The 13,086-nt window shown below is 41.6% G+C and overlaps 1 protein-coding gene across 1 annotated transcript in view; it reads right to left on the reverse strand.

Annotated features, from left to right (window-relative positions):
• Window positions 1-453: 453 nt before the first annotated feature.
• Window positions 454-13,086, reverse strand: part of slco2b1 (solute carrier organic anion transporter family, member 2B1) — a 36,539-nt gene continuing 23,906 nt past the window's right edge. The window contains exons 8-15 of the mRNA XM_061740432.1: window positions 12,618-12,708; window positions 10,224-10,388; window positions 9,929-10,118; window positions 8,115-8,259; window positions 5,225-5,385; window positions 2,583-2,647; window positions 2,372-2,492; window positions 454-1,544 (exon numbers count right to left, since the gene is read on the reverse strand). Coding sequence (XP_061596416.1) covers window positions 1,349-1,544; window positions 2,372-2,492; window positions 2,583-2,647; window positions 5,225-5,385; window positions 8,115-8,259; window positions 9,929-10,118; window positions 10,224-10,388; window positions 12,618-12,708 — 1,134 coding nt within the window. The 3' untranslated portion in view covers window positions 454-1,348. The remainder of the gene's footprint in view (window positions 1,545-2,371; window positions 2,493-2,582; window positions 2,648-5,224; window positions 5,386-8,114; window positions 8,260-9,928; window positions 10,119-10,223; window positions 10,389-12,617; window positions 12,709-13,086) is intronic.

A 13,086-nucleotide genomic window follows, 5' to 3' on the forward strand; every position in this document is an offset into this window, starting at 1 on the left:
CAGACCCAGCAGCACATATATCATCTCTTCCAGGTTCTACATCTTTAGTGTTGTTGTCTTCTTCGTTTAGATCACACAATCAAATACGTCACAGTAGCTTCGCTCCAACCCTCCTACTTCTGATCTGGGTATCGAAAGAAACGAGGGCAAGGCAAGTCGAGTCGGGCTGAGTAGGTTCTAGTGGAAAAGTGCCAATCTAGTCTTAAATCTGCTTGTTGGAAGAAGATTGGACTCCCGACATTTCAGACTGAGAATGTGGTCTCAGACGGTGACCAGACTTGTCTTGTGCACCATGAAACGCATATCCAGTCTGTGCAAACTGAAACATTACCCTCTTCAGGAGATCCCCACTTCTGGAGGAGGAAACATTAATAAAGACCAACGAGGCAGGAAGAAGAGCACCAGACAAGACAAAACCCACAGCAACAAACCACACGTGTAATAATGCGACTCTTTCATTTACACTTTTTTCACATTATTTAATCAAAGTTATACAAGCTCACAAAACACCTCTAAAGTTCATATACAAACCCCCAAACCCATTATTAAGAACAATCTCACTGTAGAAATCATGTGATTTAAAAACTTAGTTCTGGTGTCAATGTTGAGGTAGAACTCCTCACAGTTCACATCTTTGATATGATGGTACCATTTCTTGGTGTTTTTGTCTCATTTGTTGGTTCAGGAAGACAATCTACCTGGGATTAAATCCATCCTGAGAGCACATCATCAAATTACCTCCAAAGTTTCAAAGTTGAAACCATCAAGGTTGAGGTTCCTCTACAGTACATACTGTACTGTACCACGAGGGCCCGGATCCAGACAACAGTAAGTTCATCCCCAGTGACCTCCATGATAAAATGTTCACCCCAGCAGTGTAGCAGCGTCCTGATCTTCCTCCTGAAGCAACTTGAGCAATCGCAGGTTCCCATCGGAGCAAATCCTAGTTTCACTTGAAGCTTATTCATCTGTTAACTCAAATATGTTGCTGAGCTCTCTTTTTTCACTTTGTGGGGTTGGTTTTGTGTCCACGTTTAAAAAAATAAACCTACAAAAGGACACTTTTGTAGGTCTGTGAATCAGGTGTTGCATCGGGACAGATAAGGAACTAAACGTGAAAACTGAATCATCAGATTGGTCCCAGTAAATAATGTTTGTATAAAGAGAGCTGGTAATAAAAGCTTATTGAAGTAAATATAGCTGTACAATCAAAGTAAATGTGGACCTCACTATGGAGGCCCAAATGTGTGGAGAAGCTGATGTCTCAGGTGGAGACTTCCATCTTCCTTTGAGATCTGGACGTTCTCTGCAGAGTCCTTCTATCCGTGCTACTTCCAGCTGCGTCTCTTCAGGTTTTAAGGCCGTTGAGCTCTTTTTCTTTGGTAGAAAGTACCTCTGGTGTTTTATGGTCCCCGACCAACTCGTAGCCACTTTTGGTTTGCGGCTTCAGCTCCTGGGTTCCGGCTCGCCGGCGCAGGACGACGGCGGACAGCAGGAAGCAGAGCAGCGCCCCGCACACGAAGACGACCTGCAGACCAAGAAACCTGCACACAGAGAGGCCGCTTATCGACTCCAAACGCAAGGCAGAACCTTTCATTAGTTTCATTACACGTCTGACTCACTCAAGCTGATTCCCAGTAAAGTTTGACAACATGAGAATCAAAAGAAAACATCACAATTCTTACATTTACTTTTCTCTTTCCAGACGGTAGCAACTCAAGATAATTCATGTTTTTTCTTGTCAACTTCATTGCATTTGTTAACATACAACCATGTTTTCATTCCAGTCCTGAAACACAGTCCAAAAGAGTTGGAAAAGGTGGGACCTCTTTAATGCTGCCTCTTCGGGGATGTCATGAAGAGTTTTGTCCCGCTGTTCCGGTGAAGACATCTTAAAGCAGCACCGAGGAGTCCATATCAGTCTCATTTAAAGGAATATTTGATTTCTCTGAGGAAGCTCGGTCCAGCTGTCGTGGTCTTCTGTCCCTACTCTCAGCACAAATCTCCCAAAGGACGTTTGGATGCCTGTCCTGGTTGTCTCCTGTGACAACGGTGTGTTACTTTACGGCACCATGAGACACATCAACGATGATGAAATGAGCCACTATTGGATGTCCAATGGACATCATGGTGGATGGACGGGGAAACCTGCAGGTGATGTGAACTTGCCGGTTCTGGGTTTGGAATTCCAACATTTTCTTACTTCTATCTCCTTATCGAGCATTAAATTGCCTCATGAGCGTTTATTGGAAGAAGGACTTGAAACAAATGAAATGAAGTTGTTGAGAAAAAAACCTTGAATTATGTCAGACGGATCATTTCGGATTGTAAAAAGCTTGTTTCTAATGTGAGAGTGAAGCTGGTGGTGTACCTCCGTCTGAAGAGATCCAGGTTGTAGTAGTGACAGGAAGTCGTCTTGCCGCACTTTTTGCCCCACAGGATGCAGGTGGTGTCGATGGCGCTGCCGTACAGCACCGGACCGGGCATGAACGCTACACCGACACAAACACATTACATCAGGGAGGCTGGTCCAGCGGGTGGGCCAGAAAGGAGACGGACAGGGAAGTGATGAGGAGACTTACCCAGGACTCGGAACAGCATGTACTGAACTCCCACCGCAAAAGACTTGTCTTCATTGGGCACCGTCCTGCAGCAGAAAAACATGAAGAAGAAGAGCAGGGACGTGACCAGGAGCCAGGACCTTCTGGGTTGTAGCTAATTAAGACAACCTGCAGTTTGGACCACTTTGGTCCAGATCCAGACCTGCGGTTCCTCTACTGGATCCATTGACCTCGATGTTAAAATGTTCAACTTTACAGCAGAAATGAACATATTCACGTTCAAACTATTTTGGTCTGTGTGGTTAGATGCATGAAGCATCCCATTTATGTATAATAAGGGGCGTGGACTCTACACAGCGCTGGTTAGCTGTCACACCTTCAGCTACTTCCTGGTTCTGACCTGTGAACCTGAAGACCTGACCGCATTTTTGAAAGAGAATATGCTTAGTTGTGCTTAAAATTGTGCTAAAATGGGAAAAAAAAAATGTATTTTCGTTATGAAACACACAGCTGGGGGGGAGGACTGTGTTGTGAGTTCTCAGGAAATGTGATGCCACAAAGATTCACAGGGAGGAGATCCTAAATATGACAACGGAAAAGTTTAAAGGCTGAGGACTGTGTCACGAGTTGGTACGGATGTAATCTGTGTTCCTGCTAGGGTTGCCACCCGTCCCGTAAAATACGGAATTGTCCTTTATTTGAGAAAAAAATGTTGCGTCCCGTATTGAACTAATACGGGACGCGATTTGTACCGTATTTTCATTAACTTTTACACCATATTCTAGTTGAATTATTGAAATAAGTAACTTTTACATCATATTCTGGTTGAATTATTGAAATAAATTAACCTGTACACCATATTCTGGTTGAATTATTGAAATAAATTAACCTTTACACCATATTCTAGTTGAATTATTGAAATAAGTTAACTTTTACACCATATTCTAGTTGAATTATTGAAATAAGTTAACTTTTACACCATATTCTAGTTGAATTATTGAAATAAGTTAACTTTTACACCATATTCAAGTTGAATTATTGAAATAAGTTAACTTTTACACCATATTCTAGTTGAATTATTGAAATAAATTAACTTTTAAACCATATTCTAGTTGAATTATTGAAATAAATTAACTTTTACACCATATTCTAGTTGAATTATTGAAATAAATTAACTTTTACACCATATTCTTCACCTGTAGGTTATATTCTACATCTGGGCTGATGTGGACATACAGAGCATAGGAGGATATTTCAGTTCAGCTATTAAAGCACTTTAAACTTGAAATCAAAGCATTTTGTTTTTTTCATATATAATAAACACATTTTTATTCAGTTTAGAAGTTTTGGGGCTTTTTTCTATTGGCTCCTGCGCTGCTGAAATCAGGGCGTCCTTTATTTCTATTTCTGAAAGGTGGCAACCCTAGTTCCTGCATAAATCCTTCACAGCGGTGGTGGGACAGCAGAGCTCCCTTTCGTCCACTTGTACTCACCACACCACTAACAGACCGTCCTGACTGGTGGTGGGTTGTTCTGGAAGCGTCCGAGGAGGAAGCTTATTTGAGACGAGGCAGCTTGTGTGAAGTGAGCGTCGGGTAAACATGGGGTTCTGATCCACCTTAGAAACATGAGGTGGTGTAGGAAACATTCACTGCCGGCTCTAAGTCTGGTGTTGATCATCTGAAAGAGCTGTTTTCTATCTTTTATGGATGTGACCTAACTTCATCCGCAGACCAGTCCTGATGACATCAAAGATAAAAACATCTCATTTCCTGTTACTGAACTCAGACAAGATCGGTGTTATTGGAAGGAACTGTCTGGTCACGAAGCTGTAGATAGACAGATATAATCTTTTCAACGTTTGCAAAGTTTTCATTGCCTTCAGCTCGGTTTCGTTTGACTTTAGTGAGTAAATAATGGTGCAACTGGCGGTGAATTTCTGGACTGATTACATTAGACGGTTCTTATATGCAGTTTATGACCTAAGAGATTATAAGTACCGTATTTTCTGGACTATAAGCTGCTACTTTTTTCATAGGTTTTCAACCGTGCGGCTTATACAATTCTATACTATTCTGTGGATTTTTCTTCCACCGCTCGGGGCGCTCTAACCGGAATTAGAATCAAAACTAAGACAAAATAAATGCAAACAAGAATACACTACTTCTTCTTTAGCAGATGGAAGTAGGTAGAAGCAGATTTCAAACAGATAAATAGATAAATAAATACTGGTTATTTTCTCTTGGTTCTGTCCCGTGTTAATCAGCAAAGTTGCTGCCGTGTTAAAAGACACCGTTAGGAAAGGATCTATTTAGGTACAAACATGTACATCATTTACAGTTCAAAATCCTTCTGTACATGTAGTAAATATCTAACTTCACGAATCAAAAATTCTTGTTTAGGTTTTAGTCTGGGGACAGCGCCTCGCTCAGCATTCACCTCAGCTGCAGGCCAGCCAGGACCATCTACAGCTGGTCGGCCTCCAGCTCTGGCAGCCGCCACCCCGTGCCGCTGGCCCTCTCCAGACCAACCCGGAGGAGTCCAGGTGGGCTTCCAGCATGGCGCCTCCACAGACAATACCACTATTTGCCGTTTTACACCCAGAAAGGGGCTGGTAGCAGGTGTAGATCTGCACCCAAACAACTGAGCATGGTGCTCCGTACCTGAGGATCATCATGTAGGACGGTGTCTGAGAGAAGGAGGCGATGAAGCTGGTGAGACCCAGCAGAACCATGAAGGGCAGCAGGAGGTGAGCACATCCACTACCGCAGGTCCCGGGCCGGGCGAACCCATGATCGCCGACGCACCGACAGTTGGTGTAGTTCTGCAGAAACAGATGAACTGTCATTTACTCTACAAATATACTGTGTGTGTTTGTGCTTTAATGACCACAGCTGATTCATTTCTAGACCTCTGAGCTGCAAGAAAACTTGTTCTTTTGACACAAGAGTTCATAATTAAAGGCGAATCCTGTGAAAATGCGTTGTGGACTGGTGAATGCTGACTTTGGAGAGGCTCGAAGTAGAAACGTGCTGTTCTCAGAACAAAAGTCACTCTCCTGCAGCTTCACTGATGACACGGCTGCGCGTTTCTTTTACACTTCATTCATTAACAGCTGAGTCATTAACGACTCAGCTTTCTTGAAGATGTTTTTTTTTTTTTTTTTTTCATTTTGTAGTTTTTTTTATTTAAAACATGTCACGTGCATCTCTTTTTATTTATTTTTTTTATTAACAAACAGTGCAAACGATGACAAAAGACAGCATCAGTATGTGTGTGTGTGTGTGTGTGTGTGTGTGTGTGTGTGTGTGTGTGTGCGTGCGTGCGTGCCGTGTTTGAGTGTAAATAAGGTGATGAAAATAGGTACATAAATTGAGAATATTGATTCGAAAGTGAACAAATAAACAATTTTCATATAGAGTGGTGTAGCATGATATCATATAAATATAGCAATATCCTAATATAACATAATTTGTATAAAATATTATAACATATAACCAAATTATATCACCATACTATTATATATTACAATATAATACTATAGTTTAACATGCCAAGAGATTTCATAACTTTAATATAATAATATGAAACAATATATCATGATAATGCCAGTAATAATTATTAGAGTTAGAATTGGTCATTTATGTTTTGCAATGAGGGGTGAGGTCAGACCGGGGTGTCAGGGAAGCAAGCTTTCTTGAAGATGTTGACTAATCTGATTAAAAAAAAAAAAACTGCAGAGGAGGATTTTTACCTATTACAGACGTAGATATGAGTGTTGCTGATTTAGCAAAATGCACAAAATCTGTATTTTGTATTTTTTTGGGGTAAAACTGTTGGTGAACTACTTGGTTTAAAAATAGCACTTCTTGTTCCAGTTTTAGTACAGGTTCTGAGAACTTCATGCTTCATAGGACTTTGGCTGCTGAGCTGTAAAGTAAACAGGAGCCAATCTCCTCCTGGAAGGTAAACAGCTTCTCTGAAATTTCCTAATAAATGTTCAACATCTGTAAAATTAGTTCAATTACAAAGCTCGCACATGGTTTCATGTTTTGATCATGTTTAGGCTTTAAAAAATTACATTAAGTTTCTGGCATTGCTTTTCATGTTTAGGTTCAGCCATAAAAAAACACTCCAAATAGCAAAATACTGGATACAAACACATACACACGTTTCATTATGAAGCATTGCATACCCTGCCTTGCCCTGCCTCATCATCATCTGGGCTTGCCTCGACGCGGGGCCCCACGGCTGCTTGAGAGTGATCAGTGATTTTTTTTTTTTTTTAAATATTTTTATCCCGGTTTTTTCCCCCATTTTATCACCCAGTGCTCCTACCTAAGGTACAGTCCTGGGCATTGCTCCCCTCTACCAACCCCAGGAGGGCCCTGCACTGAGCTCAGGTCTTCTCCTTAACCTGAGGAGTGAGCAGGCCGCATCTTTTCACCAGACAGGGTGGGGATTCTCCGGCCGGACGTAGTGCGTGGAAGGATCACGTTATTTCGGCCGGATCCTCCCCACCCCACCTGGCGCCCCGGCTGGCCAGAGGGGGCATGTGTAGCCCAGGACTGTGTGCATGTTTTTGTGAGGGTAGCTCACATTAGCTACCCAGGGGAACACGGGGAGAACATGCAAACTCCACACAGAAAGATCCTTTCGCCAACCCCACCCAGGGTGTGGGCACTGAAGTCATGGGGGAACTAACGTGCACTTCAGCGCTCACAGCGTCCCCGGCGGGAATTGAACCCAGGACCTTCTTGCTGTGAGACGGCTGCACTACCAGCTGCGCCACCGTGCCCCGGATTGGTGATTTTTGTAATAAATGTATCAAACGAGCCTTTCAGAGAGGCATTAAACTCGCAGTTGTATTGAACAACAACGATCAATCAGCAAGCACATCATTGTACATATATTCATTGATATGCACAGACTAGTACACATTTAGGTCTGTAATGGAACGTGACAGTTGATATTTGTAAGGAAAAGAAGGAAAAAAAACGAAAAGAAAAAAAAGAAAAAAAAAAAAACCTCCCATAGCGCGAGGCCCTTGGGGCGCGAGGCCCCGTGCGGTCACACGGTTCGCACACCCCTGCCGGTGGCCCTGGGTTCACGCGTGGCATTTGTTAACAGCTTTAAACCGCTACAGACGGTTACCGTGAACACAAACGCCACAAACGAAAAACGAAACAACTGTATCGATTTAGCCCCTGAATCGGAACAAAAAAAAAAGGCCACAGGTATGAAAGCACCCTTAAAGTCCTCTGTTTCCAACCAGAAGCTCTTCCACAAACACAAATGGCAGGAAGACCTGAAACACTACCGTGGTCAGAGGGGGAGCTTGTTTGTGGAACGGAGGGGGACACAATGAGATCACATGTGCTCATCCGCTTTACCAACAACCACGAGCTCGCACCAACTGTCATCCCGAAAGGCAGACAAAGACGCTTCCCCATTTCTGCAAACTGCACCAACTTAAGTGATGAACTTGCACAAGTCTGACCGGGTGACATCTGCATCTGAGCTCAGCAAAGGGACAGACACAATAATGCTTACTGTGACTTTGCCATAGGAGTCTGTTTCATTGAAGACACAGCCAGCGTGGCAGGGAGACCTGAACTCCACGCCGTCTGCGCCACAAACCGGGTTGAACGCCTCCGGTGGACAGTGACAGCCAGAACTGCACGACATTGGATCAGAGCTGAAACAAAATCAAACACAGGTTTTCATGTCAACATTTTTAAAGACGAGCATCACTTCCTAACGGTGCATTGGGACGTTGATGCTAAGAACAAGAGCACATGCTTATGTTTAATGTGGGGAACCACTCAGATAATTGGGTTTATCTGGTTATTTGTGGCAGCATAGTGACTGTTATGAAAGACAATTATCAGCCAAATTTGGTAAAAACATCTGAAACGTTCCCGTGTTCAAAGCTCCCTTTAACCACTAAAACCAGTTCCCTGCCATTGAAATGCTACTTCTCTTACCAGCACCAGTGGTTTCTCTCCAAAAGTCATTCGTTGGTGATTAAATCATCAGTGGGGTTTAGAGTTCCCGGTTCAAAGAACCCGTTTCCTGGCGACTGTGAAATAATGTGTTCCCTATAAATAATGAAGAACTTTGTTCTTGTAAATTTGCCTGCTTTTTAATCGTAAAATAAAGTAAAACTGATTAGTGATATTAGTTCTGTGGCACAGCAGAATCCGCTTCCTGTTGCTCTTCAGATCAGATTCCAGTGGTTATCAAATCACTTCCCATCAATGATGACGGGAAAGAAGTTCAGGGACGATGGAGAAATTAGTTTCCCCATCAGTCTTCACATTAGTTAGATGTGATTCAGTTCAAAACCAATTGTCTATGTTGCCATGGCAACATGGTGGACAGTAATGCATTTGATTGGTTTAACAAAGTAACCACTAAGAGCAGAGAGTTACTAGGGAGTGAGCGGGGAGCAGGGGGAGTCGTACTGGAACACACAGAACATAAGGGGAATCGACTGTCGTGGTGCTGAAATGTGGAATGCTGGATCAATACAATGTGCCATAAACTACATAGTTACTGTTGCTACCTCAGACAATCCATCAACTTTCATAACAGTCCACAACAGCAAAAATCTTATCCCGAGATGGGACATTAATGGAGATTAACGTTATCAGTATCATTTAACGTATCAGAGACAAAGTCTGTGTTTCTACATGACAACTGTGAGTAGATACGTGGAGGAAACAACAGCAGATTTGAAATGATTGTTTGGATTTATCTCAGGACAAATAAATAAATGTCCTTATTGATCTTCTGCACGTTAAGTTGGCAGTTTAATCCAAAGCAGATGTTTAACTCTGTTAATTACGGATTTAGGAAACTGAATAAAATGATCTCTGTTGTCCATCCTCTCTGATACCTGGAATCAGTAGTACAAGTACTCCAGGGATATTTTTACTGGCATACACTTCATGAAACAGATGAGAGTTCAGGATGTTCCAGTGTTATTCTGTGGAGCTGCCTGTGTTTGAGGAGCGGGACTAACTGATAAATAAGGCTGAATATGGTAAAAAGGAAATAAATATAAATGAGCTAACATCAACAAGGCTGTATTATTTAGTAAAATGAAGACAAATGCACTTTTTCCTTTTGTCATCAAATATGCCTTCTGTCTGGTCTTGTATTGGAGTTACGGCAGCCCTGTGGTTTAGTACAGGTTATTATGACTGTTCTGGTTTTTGTTAAAGACTATGGGGAGGAAGAGCTGCCAAACTTAAGAAGTTTAAAGTCTCTATTGTGCATTATGACCCATGATGACTGGAGTTCTCTACAGTGAGATTTAAAGGGACGGTAAGATGTAATGTCGGAATCGCCGTGGCAGCTACCTGCGGGGAAAGATGCCAGCCACCTTCTGAGTGGGGCAGCCGATGAAGATCAGCGGCAGAGCCGAGAATATGCACAGCAGGATCGCTGTCGTGCACAGTTTACTGGCGCTGTACACCGACAGCCTGAACCGCCGCATCAAAGCTCCGCCCAGAACAATGCCCAGCACCGCCAGCGGGATCACAACTCCTCCTGAAGGAGCAAAATGAGGAAATCATGTTTCTGATCCAGTTTGTACATCGATTCTTCAACCAGGCGTCCCGTCATTGATATTTCAAAGGAAGTGAGCTGTCTCACCTATCAACATGGTGGAGAAGGAGACCGTCTGGCTGAACTGTCTCTCGATGAACTTGGCCATGAAGGTGGCCAGACCGGACAACAGCGCCGCCAGGTTCACCTGGGCCAGAACCACCAGCAGGTAGATGGGACTCCGCAGCGTCCGCAGGGCTATCCGAGGAAAGCCTGAGGAACCGCGTTGAGACAGCACCACCAGTGAGATCCTGCAGTTTAGCTGCACAGTCATGACCAAAAGCTATATTTCTTAATTTATTCATCTGTATTTAGGGGTGCAGTATTTTGATTGACAGCTAGGGTTGCCACCTTTCAGAAATAGAAATAAAGGACGCCCCGATTTCAGCAGCGCAGGAGCAAAAAAAAAGCCCCAAAACTTCTAAACTGAATAAAAATGTGTTTATTTTATATGAAAAAACGTGTTCTTTAATAGCATTGAACTTGCATGACTGTACAGACAGCCAACCATATAGCAGCTGAAATAGCTGCCTATGCTCTGTATGTCCACATCAGCCAAGGTATATTGCTACAGGTGAAGAATATGGTGTAAAAGTTAACTTATTTCAATAATTCAACTAATATGGTGTAAAAGTTAACTTATTTCAATAATTCAACTAGAATTTGGTGTAAAAGTTAACTTATTTCAATAATTCAACTAGAATTTGGTGTAAAAGTTAACTTATTTCAATAATTCAACTAGAATATGGTGTAAAAGTTAACTTATTTCAATAATTCAACTAGAATATGGTGTAAAAGTTAATTTATTTCAATAATTCAACTAGAATTTGGTGTAAAAGTTAACTTATTTCAATAATTCAACTAGAATTTGGTGTAAAAGTTAACTTATTTCAATAATTCAACTAGAATTTGGTGTAAAAGTTAACTTATTTCAATAATTCAACTAGAATATGGTGTAAAAGTTAATTTATTTCAATAATTCAACTAGAATACGGTGTAAAAGTTAATTTATTTCAATAATTCAACTAGAATTTGGTGTAAAAGTTAACTTATTTCAATAAATCAACTAGAATATGGTGTAAAAGTTAATTTATTTCAATAATTCAACTAGAATTTGGTGTAAAAGTTAACTTATTTCAATAATTCAACTAGAATATGGTGTAAAAGTTAACTTATTTCAATAATCCAACTAGAATATGGTGTAAAAGATAACTTATTTCAATAATTCAACTAGAATATGGTGTAAAAGTTAATTTATTTCAATAATTCAACTAGAATATGATGTAAAAGTTAATTTATTTCAATAATTCAATTAGAATTTGGTGTAAAAGTTAACTTATTTCAATAATTCAACTAGAATATGATGTAAAAGTTAATTTATTTCAATAATTCAATTAGAATTTGGTGTAAAAGTTAATTTATTTCAATAATTCAACTTAAAAGGTGAAACTAATATATTACCTAGTCTTATTACATGCAAAGCAAGATATGTTGAACCGTTATTTGTTAAAATTTTGATGATGGAATTGAATTGTATAATATAAAATATTCTCGAATTTATTTTTTATTTGGGGTTTTCATAAACTGTGAGCCATAATCAGAGAGCAGCGTCTTGCTGGTGCAGGAAACTGCTGGACGCAGATGCGTGACGGACACTGGCTGATTTATGGTTCCGCGTTGCACCAACGCAGAGCTTACGGCGTATAATGCGCGGTGACGCGAACGTACGGTGCGCGTCGCCGCGTACTCAACGCCGAAGGCTACGCCGTCGACTTAACGCAGAACCATAAATGAGGCTAAACGCGGGCGCATTTGTCAGTTTTCTTTTCGTCTTTTCAACTGAGCACGCAAACACAAACTGAGGGTGAAATGCTTGCTTATGCACCATCGTAGAACCGGGCCTGGCATAATATATGTCCGTATTGGTTCAATACGGAACTTTTAATTCCCAATTCCCAACTCCTACCTGGAGGTGAAGCCTGAGTCCTCCCCGCAGCGCTGTCTGGCACACACATAGAAAGATCTGGAAACAGACCCAGCAGGTCCTGTTGTCCCGCCACAAAGATTTTGCTGGCCATAATGTTTCCTGTGTTTTATTTTGTTATTATTGATCAATTTAGTGTTGATGTGTGTGTGACAGACGTGTGTATGGGGCGTTAATGAAAATACGGGACAAATCGCGTCCCGTATTAGTTCAATACGGGACGCAACATTTTTTTCTCAAATAAAGGACAATTCCGTATTTTACGGGACGGGTGGCAACCCTATTGACAGCCCAAAGAGCTAACTCTGCTAACTGTTATCACGCCGACTGCTGAGCTGTAAATGAAGATGTCGCAGAACATAATCATACAGATTCGACCCTCGGTGGACATCTCTGACCCGGAGTATCTCGTATGCCCTCTCAGACAGGAAACAGAGGCCAAGAGGAAGAAGTCTTACTTTTGAGGAAGTGGAGGAGGGACACTTCCTGCTCCGGACTCGTCTGCTGATGCTTAATCTCCGGTCTGGACTCCTCATCCTCTTCGCCGTTCTGAAAATACAACATCACATGGTAAGTCTTTCTTTTCAGGATTTGAAACCACTCTTTAGTTCCTGGAGCTCTCAGGACGTCTTTGTGGGTCCGAACATGATGAAACGTTGAGGTGGAAGTTGGTTGTGTCCTTCAACAAAGAATAAAGAACCTACCAAACACATGGTTTCTGAATACGACAGTTGTTGTTTTAAACAGTGCTTTTTTCACCAATTTTACGTCTCAATCCCTGACTACGCAGTTACAACACTTCCAGGACACCTGTGCACCTGAAAGAAAGTATTTTGGTCCACTCTTCCCGGACAACCAGCTGTGTCAGGTGTGAAAGGTTTTCTTCTAAACAAAGATGAGTATCAGAATGAGTAGTAATTTGAACAA

The sequence above is a fragment of the Cololabis saira genome, chromosome 14 (genome assembly GCF_033807715.1).
Source record: "Cololabis saira isolate AMF1-May2022 chromosome 14, fColSai1.1, whole genome shotgun sequence".
In the NCBI taxonomy this organism is placed as follows: Eukaryota; Metazoa; Chordata; class Actinopteri; order Beloniformes; family Belonidae; genus Cololabis; species Cololabis saira.